The sequence below is a fragment of the Rutilus rutilus genome (genome assembly GCF_951802725.1).
Source record: "Rutilus rutilus genome assembly, chromosome: 1".
In the NCBI taxonomy this organism is placed as follows: domain Eukaryota; kingdom Metazoa; phylum Chordata; class Actinopteri; order Cypriniformes; family Leuciscidae; genus Rutilus; species Rutilus rutilus.
The window spans coordinates 28,361,195-28,378,379 of NC_140209.1; the positions used below are offsets into that span (position 1 = coordinate 28,361,195).

The 17,185-nt window shown below is 39.7% G+C and overlaps 2 protein-coding genes across 2 annotated transcripts in view; one reads left to right on the top strand and one right to left on the bottom strand.

Moving 5' to 3' along the window:
• LOC311304498 (gap junction alpha-1 protein-like) overlaps window positions 1-17,185 on the top strand; it is a gene marked incomplete at both ends in the record, with an annotated part of 434,020 nt that overhangs the window by 382,434 nt on the left and 34,401 nt on the right. The window lies entirely within an intron of this gene.
• LOC311277752 (uncharacterized protein) overlaps window positions 1-17,185 on the bottom strand; it is a gene marked incomplete at its 5' end in the record, with an annotated part of 34,566 nt that overhangs the window by 11,643 nt on the left and 5,738 nt on the right. The window contains 4 exons of the mRNA XM_084388174.1: window positions 2,320-2,397; window positions 2,614-2,718; window positions 9,956-10,036; window positions 10,368-10,463. Of these exons, the coding sequence (XP_084244300.1) occupies window positions 2,320-2,397; window positions 2,614-2,718; window positions 9,956-10,036; window positions 10,368-10,463 (360 nt within the window). The remainder of the gene's footprint in view (window positions 1-2,319; window positions 2,398-2,613; window positions 2,719-9,955; window positions 10,037-10,367; window positions 10,464-17,185) is intronic.

Sequence of the window (17,185 nt, forward strand, 5' to 3'; positions counted from 1 at the left end):
ACATTGATAGAACATTATCCCCCCTAACATTCTTAGACAGTTATAGCGGGAAGTTTCGATGTTTAGAAACTATGTTTAAGAGGTTTACATGTTGAAGTTTGTTTGAAGAGTTTGGTTTGGTCACCATTGTAGAGGTCAGTGTTTGCTGTAGTTGGGCTCTTTGGTCTTGACTACGGCTGGGCGATTTAAATCGCGATATTGTTATGCGCATCTCGTCAGTAAAGCCGGTTCCTTGATTAGTAGTAAATCACCATCACCTGCTTTCAGATGGAGAGGCATTTACTACAAAGAGCCGTAGTTAACTGACAAGCTGAGCCATATCGCATTAATATCGCGGACGTATCGCCAGCGATATTTAATGCGATATGGCTCAGCTTGTCAGTTAACTACGGCTCTTTGTACACAGCAAAAACTCCAGTGTTAAATTAACACTCCTGGGAGTGTATGAGTCCACACTCAAGAGTGTTGAAGTTAATGAGATAATTAAGTGATTAATTTAGTGATGATTGAACATTATTGAAGACACCTGATGATAGCAAGCAGAATCACTGAAGGTGAAAATCACAAATTGTAAGTTACCGTTATGACGATCAATGGTTGCTTTAGTTGGGCTCTTGACCCTTATATTATTAACTTTAGATTTTGTTTGTCTGTTGTTTCTGAATTATAATCACCAGTTGAACAAAAAAGTGACTGATGGTGCTGGTTATGTTATGATCTTGATCACTGAACTCATTAAAATCCTTCTTTCTGACTTCGATTTATGTTGTTGGTTAGTGAATCTGCATTAATGCCCAGAATTTTTGATATAATATAAAGGATTTCTTAAAAGTTGTTAAAAAAAAATCATTCTTTTAGGCACACACAGATGTCAAGATTCAGTCTATGCATCTCAACAATGGTGAGGAGCAGAATATTCAATTAGGAAAAGTAAATTGACAATTCAGATCATAATTTATTCATACAGCAATGCATGATGGGAGCCATTAATGAGTTGTGATTGGTGGCAGCCACTGCAACATGCTTTATTATTGTCACCATTGTTGAGATTCACAGGCTGATTATTGATGTCTGTGTTTTAAATTAATTTATCTGAATGTCTTTTGATCAGAACAATGTTTATTACATATTTTGAATTATAAGTAAAATACTGATAATCATAGGCTGAAGAATCAGTAAACTGCTGCTAACAAGTTAAACCAAACTGTCTTTCCTTTTTCAGATCACAGCATGATTATGTCAAAACATAACCAACACTATAAGATAACGTTTTACTTTGTTCATTTGACTGTTATAATGAAATAACAGCAGACAAACAACAGTAAATATTAAAGTAAACATATAATGGTCAAGAGCCCTACTAAAGCAAACACCCATCACCTTAATGGTAACTTACAATTTGTGATTTTCTCCTTCAGTGATTCTGCTTGTTAACATCAGGTGTCTTCAATAATGTTCAATCATCACTAAATTAATCACTTAATTAAACATCTGAGTGATGTTGGAGTCCATGTCCAATTACATTTCTAGCTGGGGTGACTCACATTGTGTCCATAATATGAGCACACAGTGAGTGCACAGTGCGGTTACACTTTTAGCTCACTGTGAACTCACATTGTGGTCATATGGAGAGATCACTGTGAGATCAACGTGTTGACTGGGTAGTCTCGAGGTCATGAATGCATGAACTAACTTTTCTGCATCAGAAACAGATAGCATGTTACGTAGCTTAGCAATGTTTCTAAGGTGGAAAAAGGCAGTTTTTGTAACATATGAAATATGATTTTCGAAAGACAGGTTGCAATCTAGTATAACACCCAGGTCTTTTACTGTAGAGGATAAAGTAACAGGACATCCTACGATGTTAAAGTTGTATTGCGAGAGGTTTTGTGGGCGGTTTTTTGAACCGATGATTAGTACCTCTGTCTTGTCTGGATTTAATAAAAGAAAATTACGCGTCATCCAATCTTTTAACACACTCTGTCAATTTGGATAATTTAGCGTTTTCATCCGGCCGTGATGAAATATATATTTGAGTGTCATCAGCATAACAATGGAAACTAATTCCATGTTTCCTTATAATATTTCCAAGTGGCATCATATATACTGAGAATAACAGAGGGCCTAACACAGATCCCTGCGGCACTCCATAGTTTACAGGAGTTATGATCGATTTTTCTCCATTTAAATAGACAAAATGGTAGCGGTCAGATACGTATGATCTGAACCAGCTTAATGCTTGTCCTTGAACACCAGTATAATTTTGTAGTCGATCTAAGAGTATTGTGTGATCTATAGTATGTCAGTGATGTGTAATACCTGTCATGCTGTTTTCATACACCAATATCATCTTCAGAACTTCAATAAATACAATGACGCAGGTCCATCCCAAATACTCTGTAGATTAAATAAAGCACTTCTGATCAGCACATCTCTTACAAAACAATTATTTTAGTATATCATAAATGTAAACCTTACAAAAAATATTTGTCCTTGCATAAAAGCAGACAAATGTGTGACTTACCACAACAAATCTACTTAATAATATTAGAAAGTGCTTATTTTTCTATATGAAAATTGAAAATTACTAAAAAATAAAACAAAGTAGCATACCTTTCTCCCTTTCCAATATGGTTAGATGAATATAAATCAAAAGGAAGATATATAGGAGCGGTGTTATAATCATCCACAATGATGTTATCCATATTCGTTGGAGACCTGTGAATGAAAACTTTTAAACTTTTACAGGCCAAATAAATCTGATACAAATCTGAGAATAATCAGAAATCAAATTTGAAACTATATTTATGTTCTGTATGAATTAACAATTCATCTGTGTGTTTATTTATGTTTTTTTAACCTTGTAATCTTAATAAAAAAAAATGTCATAACTGTCACCGTTATGTTCTGCTAGTTTTCATTTGTCACGTGTTCCTTGTTCTCATTTGCCGCCACTCATCAGTTACCATGGACACTAACACTAATCATCACAGCTGATCGTTATTTTGTCATCGTCTCCATGTATTTCCTCCTTGTTCACTCTTCAGTTGTCCGGTATTGTTTGTACGTTGTTTCGTATGTTGGCTGTTTATATTAAATCTTATGTTATTGTATGATCGTCTTCATCTTCTGTGGAACTAAGCGTTACAATAACTTCATCTTCTCATCATGATAGGATTCACTTGACGTCTATGATGTATGCAAGGCCAATCATACAGTTAAGCCACTCACTCATCTCATCAGATATGCCTCCATTCAGTTACACACCGCTCACTTTTCACAACATCAACAACCAATGGATAAAATCAAAAAAAGATTTTTTTTAGATAACCTCAATTTTACTCAAAAAAGATGTCACAATACAGTAGTGTCAATAGCAACTCCTGTTTAATGTTAACTTTAAATCATGGTTTAGAAAATAAATTAATCATATATTTTTATATAAGCAGCTGCATTTCTATTCTTAAGCCTGGAACACACCAAGCCGACGCCGACGAACTAGCGCTGATGAAAAGGTAAAAAGCTGAACTTGAACACACTGAGAGAACTACAGCCGACTGTTAGCTAGAATGCGCGTTCTGCGCCTGCGTGTAAATGAGACAATTGTCTATTTCTGAAGATATATTCGTCTATATTCGTTATTCAAAAAGGGAAACCGACGCTGCGGCTGCAGATACACAAACCGTAACAAAGCAGTGCTTGCTTACTGTTTTGAATAGGGCTGGGCGATTTAAATCGCGATATTGTTATGCGCATCTCGTCAGTAAAGCCGGTTCCTTGATTAGTAGTAAATCGCCATCACCTGCTTTCAGATGGAGCGGCATTTAGGGCTGAGGAGATAATTAAGTGATTAATTTAGTGATGATTGAGCATTATTGAAGACACCTGATGTTAACAAGCAGAATCACTGAAGAAGAAAATCACAAATTGTAAGTTACCATTAAGGTGATGGGTGTTTGCTTTAGTTGGGCTCTTGACCATTACATGTTTACTCTAATACTTACTGTTGTTTGTTTGCTGTTATTGATTTATAACAGTTAAATGAACAAAGTAAAATGTTATGATATAGTGTTGGTTATGTTTTGACATAATCATGCTGTGATCTGAAAAAGGAAACTTATTGAGATAGTTTGGTTTAACTTGTTAGCAGCAGTTTAGTGATTCTTCAGCCTATGATTATCAGTATTTTACTTATAATTCAAAATATTTAATAAACATTGTTCTGATCAAAAAACATTCAAAAAAATTCATTTAAAACACAGACATCAATAATCAGCCTGTGAATCTCAACAATGGTGACAATAATAAAGCATGTTGCAGTGGCTGCCACCAATCACAACTCATTAATGGCTCCCATCATGCATTGCGGTATGAATAAATTATGATCTGAATTGTCTATGTAATTTACTTTTCCTAATTGAATATTCTAATCGTCACCATTGTTGAGATGCATAGACTGAATCTTGAATTCTGTGTGTGCCTAAAAGAATGATTTTTTTTTTTTAAACAACTTTTAAGAAATCCTTTATAGCCTATTATATCAAAAATTCTGGGCATTTATGCAGATTCATTAACCAACAACATAAATCGAAGTCAGAAAGAAGGATTTTAATGAGTTCAGTGATCAAATTCAAATGATGATTGTCATAATATAACCAACACCATCAGATCACTTTTTTCTTTGTTCAACTGGTGATTATAATTCAGGAACAACAGACAAACAAAATTTTAAGTTAATAATATAAGGGTCAAGAGCCCAACTAAAGCAACCATTGATCGCCATAACGGTAACTTACAATTTGAGATTTTCTCCTTCAGTGATTCTGCTTGTTAACATCAGGTGTCTTCAATAATGTTCAATCATCACTAAATTAATCACTTAATTATATCATTACCTTAAACACTCTTGAGTGTGGACTCATATACACTCCCAGGAGTGTTAATTTAACTCTGGAGTTTTTGCTGTGTACAAAGAGCCGTAGTTACCTGACAAGCTGAGCCATATCGCATTAATTATCGCTGGCGATACGTCCGCGATATTAATGCGATATGGCTCAGCTTGTCAGTGAACTACGGCTCTTTGTAGTAAATGCCGCTCCATCTGAAAGCAGGTGATGGTGATTTACTACTAATCAAGGAACCGGCTTTACTGACGAGATGCGCATAACAATCTCACGATATATATCGCCCAGCCCTAGTTTTGAATATCAATTCTGCTAAACACTTTCTTTATTCCACTCCGCTCATGTTAATATTGAAATATTCGCCAAGGGACACTCAGGTAAGATGACGTAACACACAGCCTTCTATCTGTACCGGTTTGACTTTGCTTGCTGTTTTGCTATTATTCTCGTGCACTGACTCGATCGTTCACTAATGGCTAGTTCACACTACAGGATTTTAAGCCCGATTTAAGCCCGATTTGCAAGTTAACGAGCTCACCGACCGGTCGGGCTGTAATCGCGCGCAAATCTGCGGGTGATCCGCGCTCGCCAATCTTTAAGTGTGAAATACTTAACGACGCATCAAAAATGCTCGCTGACACATCGCCGACGCCAGACAAATCTAGCATGCCAAATATCTGGAGCTGTCGGCCGACTCGATAGCCTGTGGTGTCACGTGTCGCGACGAGCAACAGCCAATGATCAGCTTGTTATGACATTACAAAATCCTTTTGTATTTGTAACCATCGTTGCCAAACCACAACACAGGCTGCTTTTTCTTTTTACTCACCTCCAACTCTCTCTGACAGACAATCCCTGCTGCCCGCGTGTGCTAATCCATCCTTTCACCCCATATTCTTTTTTTTTGGGGGGGGGGGGGGTTCTAAAAAGATCATTGTGCAAACAATATATATTATTTTATTTATTATGCTAGCGAAAGCGGTCATATAGGGATTGTCAAAGTTTTTTTTTTTTTTTTTTTCGTCACCTTACTGAATTTTTCGTCAACGATACCAGGGACACCGAAACACCGGGGAACATGAAATTTGGTGGGCATGTAGCCCCACTAGACTTCTAAGGAAAAATTTCGTTTGGTCCCCGGGGGCCACTCCCCCCCCGCGCTGGGCCCCCCCAAACCCCAAAAAATGCAGTTTTTCCTAAATAACTACCTGAACCGTGGCACCGAGGATGAAGACATTTTTATGGTATGTTGGTCTACTAGACTTTTACGGAAAAATTTCGTTTGGTCCCCGGGGGCCACTTCCCCCCCCGCGCTGGGGCCCCCTTAAATTTTTCGTCAACGATACCAGGGACACCGAAACACCGGGGAACATGAAATTTGGTGGGCATGTAGCCCCACTAGACTTCTAAGGAAAAATTTCGTTTGGTCCCCGGGGGCCACTCCCCCCCTGCGCTGGGCCCCCCCAAACCCCAAAAAATGCAGTTTTTCGTAAATAACTACCTGAACCGTGGCACCGAGGATGAAGAAATTTTTATGGTATGTTGGTCTACGAGACTTTTACGGAAAAATTCCGTTTGGTCCCCGGGGGCCACTTCCCCCCCCGCGCTGGGGCCCCCTTAATTTTTCGTCAACGATGCCAGGGACACCGAAACACCGGGGAACATGAAATTTGGTGGGCATGTAGCCCCACTAGACTTCTAAGGAAAAATTTCGTTTGGTCCCCGGGGGCCACTCCCCCCCTGCGCTGGGCCCCCCCAAACCCCAAAAAATGCAGTTTTTCGTAAATAACTACCTGAACCGTGGCACCGAGGATGAAGAAATTTTTATGGTATGTTGGTCTACGAGACTTTTACGGAAAAATTCCGTTTGGTCCCCGGGGGCCACTTCCCCCCCCGCGCTGGGGCCCCCTTAATTTTTCGTCAACGATACCAGGGACACCGAAACACCGGGGAACATGAAATTTGGTGGGCATGTAGCCCCACTAGACTTCTAAGGAAAAATTTCGTTTGGTCCCCGGGGGCCACTCCCCCCCCGCGCTGGGCCCCCCCAAACCCAAAAAAATGCAGTTTTTCCTAAATAACTACCTGAACCGTGGCACCGAGGATGAAGAAATTTTTATGGTATGTTGGTCTACTAGACTTTTACGGAAAAATTTCGTTTGGTCCGCGGGGGCCACTTCCCCCCCCGCGCTGGGGCCCCCGTAATTTTTTCGTCAACGATACCAGGGACACCGAAACACCGGGGAACATGAAATTTGGTGGGCATGTAGCCCCACTAGACTTCTAAGGAAAAATTTCATTTGGTCCCCGGGGGCCACTCCCCCCCGCGCTGGGCCCCCCCAAACCCCAAAAAATGCAGTTTTTCCTAAATAACTACCTAAACCGTGGCACCGAGGATGAAGAAATTTTTGTGGTATGTTGGTCTACTAGACTTTTACGGAAAAATTTCGTTTGGTCCCCGGGGGCCACTCCCCCCCCCGCGCTGGGGCCCCCGTAAATTTTTCGTCAACGATACCAGGGACACCGAAGCACCGGGGAACATGAAATTTGGTGGGCATGTAGCCCCACTAGACTTCTACGGAAAAATTTCGTTTGGTCCCCGGGGGCCACTCCCCCCCCGCGCTGGGCCCCCCCAAACCCCAAAAAATGCAGTTTTTCCTAAATAACTACCTGAACCGTGGCACCGAGGATGAAGAAATTTTTATGGTATGTTGGTCTACTAGACTTTTACGGAAAAATTTCGTTTGGTCCCCGGAGGCCACTTCCCCCCCCGCGCTGGGGCCCCCTTAACCCCAAAAAATGCAGTTTTTCCTAAATAACTACCTGAACCGTGGCACCGAGGATGAAGACATTTTTATGGTATGTTGGTCTACTAGACTTTTACAGAAAAATTTCGTTTGGTCCCCGGGGGCCACTCCCCCCCCCCGCGCTGGGGCCCCCGTAAATTTTTCGTCAACGATACCAGGGACACCGAAGCACCGGGAAACATGAAATTTGGTGGGCATGTAGCCCCACTAGACTTCTACGGAAAAATTTCGTTTGGTCCCCGGGGGCCACTCCCCCCCCCCGCGCTGGGCCCCCCCAAAACCAAAAAAATGCAGTTTTTCCTAAATAACTACCTGAACCGTGGCACCGAGGATGAAGACATTTTTATGGTATGTTGGTCTACTAGACTTTTACGGAAAAAAATTCGTTTGGTCCCCGGGGGCCACTTCCCCCCCCGCGCTGGGGCCCCCGTAAATTTTTCGTCAACGATACCAGGGACACCGAAGCACCGGGGAACATGAAATTTGGTGGGCATGTAGCCCCACTACACTTCTACGGAAAAATTTCGTTTGGTCCCCGGGGGCCACTCCCCCCCCCCCGCGCTGGGCCCCCCCAAACCCAAAAAAATGCAGTTTTTCCTAAATAACTACCTGAACCGTGGCACAGAGGATGAAGAAATTTTTATGGTATGTTGGTCTACTAGACTTTTACGGAAAAATTTCGTTTGGTCCCTGGGGGCCACTTCCCCCCCCTGCGCTGGGGCGCCCGTAAATTTTTCGTCAACGATACCAGGGACACCGAAACACCGGGGAACATGAAATTTGGTGGGCATGTAGCCCCACTAGACTTCTACGGAAAAATTTCATTTGGTCCCCGGGGGCCACTCCCCCCCGCGCTGGGCCCCCCCAAACCCCAAAAAATGCAGTTTTTCCTAAATAACTACCTGAACCGTGGCACCGAGGATGAAGACATTTTTATGGTATGTTGCTCTTAAGGGCCCACATCAACCTAGCCCATAATCACTCATTTGTGATTTGCGCCCCTCCCATAAAAAATGAAAATGCAATATTATTCTGCTTTAATCGCCCCTATCTTCAGTGGAGATGTTCAGAACTGCACCATATTTCATGTGTATGATTAACTTGACATCCTCTGGGGGTATCCTCTGCTAAGTTTTGTAGAATTTTATCCATGGGGGGGTATAAAATAAATTCATTTATGTGCACATTTAGTGACTGTACACTCATCGGCCTGTAGATGGTGCTGTTGAGCGAAGGGTTGCTGGTTTAGGATGATACTGTCACACACACACATGCAGGAATACAAACAAACGCAAGCATGCACACACACTGACATCCACACGCACAGACACACACCCATACACACACATACAAATCCACATGCACAGACACACACACACAAACACACACGCGCACACATGTACGCACACATACATACACGCACAGACACACACACACACACACACAGACACACACATACACAAACACACACACATACACACACACACACACACACACACACACACAGACATGCACATACTATTACTTTTTTTAGGTATATACATAAACACGCAATACAGCCAAATTACTCCACGTCATTTATTTTTGTGGAAAGCCAATGCAGGCCTGAGCGGCGGTCATATTTTGTACCGCGATGCGGTACATCTAGTTTTTTATTATTTTTTTTACCGCCAATTTTGTCCCGCCGTCCATTTTCAAATAGACAATGCGCCATTTCCAATTCCACTTTTTGCGCATGTTTTCGTGACAAAATGTGTTTTTGGGACCGGATAGAGTCGTTGGGTGAGTTTTTGTCAGCTCGTGTAGTGTGTAACCACCTGTTGCAGATCATTTACGTAGTGTCACATAGTGTGAACACCACAATGACTTCAAGACTCCAGAGCAAGTCATGAAGTCTAAACAGCACAGCGATCTGCCGACGTTTAAAGTTGTGCAGTGTGAACTAGGCATAAGCTGAACAGCCAATCAGAGTTCCCTCTTTCACCAATGGCCCGACGCCGATTCAACATGTTGAATCGGCCGTTACAAAGCCGATGAGGACCAATTTCAGCCGACGGTGCAGAACACACTGACAAGATTTAGTCGGCCGACGCACGGAAACTGCCCGACGGCCGATGGTCGGCTTGGTGTGTTCCAGGCTTTACTGTATCAAAATCACAAATACAGTAATATAATTATGGGATTTACTCTTCCACATCTATACAAATAAAACAATTATAAAAATGTATTTCATCATGTACTTACATTTGAATTTTGCTTGGAGACGAGGCAAAACTACCATGAAGAGCAACAGTGGTGGTGGAACAAATAGCAAAATTAAAATTCCTAAAATAAAAGAATACGTCTATTATTTTCCCATTAAAAAAGAAAAGTCAATAATATAGCTAAAATACATAGGATTGCTCAGAAGATCTTAAACATAAATGTTAAATCACTGAAATAAAGGTCTAGTGGTTTTCTTATGGAGCTCTTAATGACTTCATTCAGTTTTCACATTCATGTCAGCATGTTCTTCTACAACCTGTTGAGTCTATGTCAAGCTGAAATTGGCTGAATTATAATCAACTGGATTTTTACACAGAAAAACAGGTGGAATTTAAAACAACGTTGCATATCATTGCAATGAATTATGAAGGAATCAGTATGCAGGTGTTACCTAGAGAGGGAAATCCAAATGAGGCGATCAACTGGATCAATTGATACAAAGACAAGGAAAAAATCACCTCCAAAAAAACTAAAAAGAGAACAAAAACTAAAAAGAGAAAGAAAAGTAAACATGAATGAATGAAAGAAAGAAAGAAAGAATGAATGAATGAATGGATGAATGAATTATAGGATTCCAGCCTTAAATTCCAGCCTCAGATTCCAGTTTAATGTTTGGCTCCCCAGCGGGCACCTTGATGTCAAAATGACGTCACGAAATAGGTAAAAACTGAAAGTCATATTGACGTCATATTGACAGAAAGTCATATTGACATATTGACGTCAAAGTTTTTGCATTTGGGCAATTCCGCGCAAAACTGTCACATCCATAACGCCAACTAAATACCATGGCATTGTGTTGGCGTTATGGATGTGACAGTTTTGCGTGGAATTGCCCATTTGTAAAAATGCAAAATGCATAATTTGCATTTTAAAGTCACCATGATGGTGGTTAGCGTTTGCTTTAGTTGTGCTCTTGACCGTTGACTATTTAATATAAAAAAAAAACTTCATATCATCATGTAATTGTCTGAATCTCTGATCATATTCAGCGTCTAATGCCTTGATAGGACTTGTGGTTTTAATATTAAAAACATTTAGTGCATTAAACTTTCTCCTCTACATCAGCAGTTCCCAAACCTGTCCTGGAGGACCCCCAACACTGCATGTTTTCTTTGTCTTCTGAATCAAACACACTTGTCTCTTAGCGCGCTACGAAGACTCTTAAGGTATAACTTAACTGAAGGTATACCATTTCTAGGCGTGTTCCCCGAACTATACCTTAGGAAGCTGCTTAAGATATTCCTTCTTACGTGCGACGTTACCCGGTGCTGTCCGTGGCGATGCTGCTGAATTTGTTGATATCGATGGCTCGAGAATCAATTATTCTCTTGTGCAGGGGCTGTTTTTGTGAGAAAGCGGTGTTCTTTATAAAAGAAGCACTTCATAAATAGTTGAAATTGCATTTATTAGGACTCATGGGATATTATAAAAAATAACCCAAACTATAATAGCCTATAATAGCCTTGCCTACATATTTTAAAATTGTATCATAAATTGCTGCCATAATAACCATTTCAAATATTTACGTGCTTTCATCTCTTTCCCATTTTTGTTCGCTGAGATGGAGCTGTGTTGAAATATTGTTCTTGTAAATACTTTCCAGCATTTCAGTAATAAAAGTGTACGTCATGTACGGTGCTCGGCATTGATCAAAAAGGATTTAAACAGTGGATTTTGAATCTCTTTTTGTAAACTCGGAGATGTGGATTCAGACGGCAATTAAATTAACGTACGACCTGTTTGTCAAAAAACAGTAGGTACTACTTTGGACGGGGATTTTAACGCAGGTTGGGTGAGAAAAAACACTGATATTATGGATTCGGACAGCACTAAAATAACCGACTTACTGTACGAGCCCATGAGAAACAATATTAACTAGATGTCGCCTTGTCTACAGCAGTTCATTGGAACGAATGTCTTTAAGGCGACATCTAGTGTATATATCTATGCACCAGTCTGCGTACACATCAGATCAGATCACTTGGACGTGGCTGTGGATAAGAGGTAAAAACGCTATAAATACTGTTCGTTTTCTCACACAAACCGCTCTTTTCGTGTCTTAGGCCATCAATGTGTACTTATGATGGGGAATTGTTTCATTTGGACGATGGGGAATTGTTTTAATTTGGACTCTGTGCTTGTGTTTTGAGACAGTGACCATAGACCTGCATTATATGACTGACAGACAAGAACGGTTTGACCTAAAAATATCAAAATTGAAACTACTGCGGAAACAAAGACACCTACATCTTGGATGCCCTTGAGGTAAGCTAAAACATATCAAAAATTAATTTCAAAGTGAACTATCCCTTTAAGGTGTAATTAAGAACGACATAGCGCTAAGAAGGTTTCGGGAAACCCAGTCCTGATGAATTGAATCAGGTGTGTTTGATTAGAGAGACAAAGAAAACATGCAGTTTAAGAACCACTACTGTACATTATTACTTAGCCATCAATAATCAGTGTATGACTCTCAACAATGGTGACAATCAATGAAATGCTTCATGCTGCAGTGCATGCTGGGTACCACCAATCAAAACTCACCCTTATCATCCAGCATGGTAAAGTAAAGTAATTTATAAAGTAAATCTGGTTAGTTTTAAGTGAAGCTGGTAATAAGTGTACGGCCATGCATTTCACCTTTTTGTTTGGTTTATTCCAACCAAAATTCAACGATTGCCCAACATTGGAGCCTCACGTCAAACAAACATTGGATTTAGACATCAACCCGACTTTCATTTTCAACCAAAATCCAACATCTAACCGACGTTGTAGTCTATATCCTGTGTCTGCTGGAATCAACATCATGACATCTTGACATCAAATAAATGTTGAATTGACATCAAATACCAACAAAGCATCAAAATAACATCAAAATGACATCAGCAACTCTAGGTCAAAATCTTTACATCAAATTGACATCGACACTTTGACGTCAATATGACTTTCATTTTTTACCTATTTTGTTAGTCTGCTGTTATTGATTTATAACAGTCAAATGAACAAAGAAAAGTGTGATCTGATAGTGTTGGTTAAGTTTTGACATAATCATGCTGTGGTCTGAAAAATGAAACTTATTGAGAGTTTGGTTTAACTTGTTAGCAGGAGCTTAATTTGTGATTCTACAGCATATGATTGATTATCAGTATTTTTCTTATAATTCGAAATATTTAATAAACATTACTCTAATCAAAGCACTTTCAAAGAAAGTTATTTAGAAACACAGACATCAATAATCAGCCTGTGAATCTCAACAATGGTGACAATAATAAAGCATGTTGCAGTGGCTGCCACCAATCACAACTCATTAATGGCTCCCATCATGCATTGCGGGTATGAATAAATTATGATCTGAATTGTCTATGTAATTTACTTTTCCTAATTGACCCTTCGCTAAGCCCCGCCCTCCTTAGTTACTGTTGCTACTAGGGCTGGGCGATATATATCGTGAGATTGTTATGCGCATCTCGTCAGTAAAGCCGGTTCCTTGATTAGTAGTAAATCACCATCACCTGCTTTCAGATGGAGCGGCATTTACTAAAAAGAGCCGTAGTTAACTGACAAGCTGAGCCATATCGCATTAATATCGCGGACGTATCGCCAGCTATAATTAATGCGATATGGCTCAGCTTGTCAGGTAACTACGGCTCTTTGTACACAGCAAAAACTCCAGAGTTAAATTAACACTCCTGGGAGTGTATATGAGTCCACACTCAAGAGTGTTTAAGGTAATGATATAATTGAGTGATTAATTTAGTGATGATTGAACATTATTGAAGACACCTGATGATAACAAGCAGAATCACTGAAGGAGAAAATCTCAAATTGTAAGTTACCGTTATGGCGATCAATGGTTGCTTTAGTTGGGCTCTTGACCCTTATATTATTAACTTTAGATTTTGTTTGTCTGTTGTTCCTGAATTATAATCACCAGTTGAACAAAGAAAAAAGTGATCTGATGGTGTTGGTTATATTATGACAATCATCATTTGAATTTGATCACTGAACTCATTAAAATCCTTCTTTCTGACTTCGATTTATGTTGTTGGTTAATGAATCTGCATAAATGCCCAGAATTTTTGATATAATAGGCTATAAAGGATTTCTTAAAAGTTGTTTAAAAAAAAAAAAAAATCATTCTTTTAGGCACACACAGATGTCAAGATTCAGTCTATGCATCTCAACAATGGTGACGATTAGAATATTCAATTAGGAAAAGTAAATTACATAGACAATTCAGATCATAATTTATTCATACCGCAATGCATGATGGGAGCCATTAATGAGTTGTGATTGGTGGCAGCCACTGCAACATGCTTTATTATTGTCACCATTGTTGAGATTCACAGGCTGATTATTGATGTCTGTGTTTTAAATGAATTTTTTTGAATGTCTTTTAATCAGAACAATGTTTATTAAATAATTTGAATTATAAGTAAAATACTGATAATCATAGGCTGAAGAATCACTAAATTGCTGCTAACAAGTTAAACCAAACTATCTCAATAAGTTTCCTTTTTCAGATCACAGCATGATTATGTCAAAACATAACCAACACTATAACATAACATTTTACTTTGTTCATTTAACTGTTATAAATCAATAACAGCAAACAAACAACAGTAAGTATTAGAGTAAACATGTAATGGTCAAGAGCCCAACTAAAGCAAACACCCATCACCTTAATGGTAACTTACAATTTGTGATTTTCTTCTTCAGTGATTCTGCTTGTTAACATCAGGTGTCTTCAATAATGCTCAATCATCACTAAATTAATCACTTAATTATCTCCTCAGCCCTAAATGCCGCTCCATCTGAAAGCAGGTGATGGCGATTTACTACTAATCAAGGAACCGGCTTTACTGACGAGATGCGCATAACAATATCGCGATTTAAATCGCCCAGCCCTAGTTGCTACGCCTGTCAAGCTTTTGCGCCTGGCACGTCTATTACAGTATGTATGCACCGGTTTCAGACATTCCTAAGGAGATAATTAGTCATTTTTGGCGAACAGGTGAAAATATGAGAAAGCAAGACTGCAGTATGCATTCGAGGGCTATATCCACGGCATAATATGCAAACGATTAGAGAATAATTTCATCAAAATTTAAGCTAAAGCCTATAACGTTAGGTCCAAGCGCAAGCAGTAGCCGCCTCATACGCTGATCATTCAAATGGGAAACACACAAATTGAGGAACAGCTTTGTGCATGCACAGCAGCGTAAGTGAAATTTGAAAATATTCTAATATTTATAAATCAAACAGCTTATCCATAAGTATTGTGAAATAAACACAAGACATTAGCCTGACCACTTTGCAATGATAACATTCTCCCGCTTATATTTTTAGTGCGCCAGGCTACCGCTCACACGTCGTGGGTCACATAAGTGACTAACGTTACTGTTATGAACTGATTAAGTTTGCATACCAACCTTTTCCTTGGAGATCTCCGGCAAAGCCCCCTGATGTTCCCTCCTTTTACTAACTACATTTTACTTTTACTAGACACGGGGAGAGTCGCGATCGGATTGGGGTAACGTTACTAATTTGGCCGTCGATTAACAAAATGCTGAAATATATTTTTAAGTAACGTTAAATTATGTCAGTGAGCGTCCGTCTTGCCTTTAATCACACTGCTTGATCCACGAGCTGGACAATAACTTTATTCTAGAGCTGCTATAAAGCCAAAACACTTTACTTTTAATTTCCTATTATCAATGTAAAGCTGCTTTGGAACAATCTACATTGTTAAAAGCGCTATATTTATAATGAAGATGACGCCCGGCATTTCTCCCCTTGGGTTTTAGGTTTCGGGAAGGGAACAAAATCCACCACCCCGTCCAAACTTTTAGGATACCGGGTATCTGATTTGCACAATCCATACGCACAACGCTTCGGCATGTTTCTCTCGCTCGAAAGCTTGCCAGACCTCCCGCGCCTAGTTACGGTTGCTAAGCCACGATTGGCCTGTGGCGGTTTTCGGGCGTGGCTTAGCGAAGGGTCAATTGAATATTCTGCTCGTCACCATTGTTGAGATGCATAGACTGAATCTTGCCTAAAAGAAAGTCTTTTTTTTTAAAAAACAACTTTTAAGAAATCCTTTATATTATAGCCTATCTAAAATTCTGGATTTGTATGCAGAATCACAATTATGCTGTAATCAACAACATAAATTAAAAACAAAGTTCAAATGATGATTGTCATAATATAACCAACATCATCAGATCACTTTTTTTTTTCTTTGTTCATCTGGCAGCTATAACGCAGATACAACAGCCAAACAAAATCTAAAGTTAATAATATAAGGGTCAAGAGCCCAACTAAAGCAAACAATGATCACCATAACGGTGGCTTACAATTTGTGATTTTCTCCTTCAGTGATTCTACTTGTTAAGATTTGGTGTCTTCAATAATGCTCAATCATCACTCAGTTAATCACTTAATTATCTCATTAACTTCAACACTCTTGAGTGTGGACTCATACACTCCCAGGAGTGTTAATTTAACACTGGAGTTTTTGCTGTATACAAAGAGCCGTAGTTAACTGACAAGCTGAGCCATATCGCATTAATATATCGCTGGCGATACGTCCGCGATATTAATGCGATATGGCTCAGCTTCTCAGTTAACTATTACTAACTTTGTAGTAAATGTCGCTCCATCTGAAAGCAGGTGATGGCGATTTACTACTAATCAAGGAACCGGCTTTACTGACGAGATGCGCATAACAATGTGATGCGATATATCGCCCAGCCCTACTCATGACACATGAAAGTCTCATCACAGTTCATCTGTCAAATCTTAACATACAGCAGCTTTGAATGCTTTTATAACTGAATGTTTCGGTCAAACACTGTCAGGAGCCGCACCAGTGGAAAAACCCTGAGATGACACACAGCTCGTATCACTAAATGACAGTATATGATGTGACGGACAACTGTTTGTCCAGTATAATTCTGGTCCTTTGCAGCGTCGCAGTAATACTGGAGCCATCAGCATCTCGTGCCATAGGGAGGATGAATTGATGGCCAGTCCATAACAGAGCGAACACAAACACACACACTCCTTCACACCTACGACCTACAGACAGATTAGTCTCCAGTTCACTTATCCTGCATGTCTTTGGATTGTTGGGGAAACCGGAGGATCTGGGATAACATGCAAACTCCACACAGAAAGGCCTCCTGGCTTTTAATGCATACTGTTCAA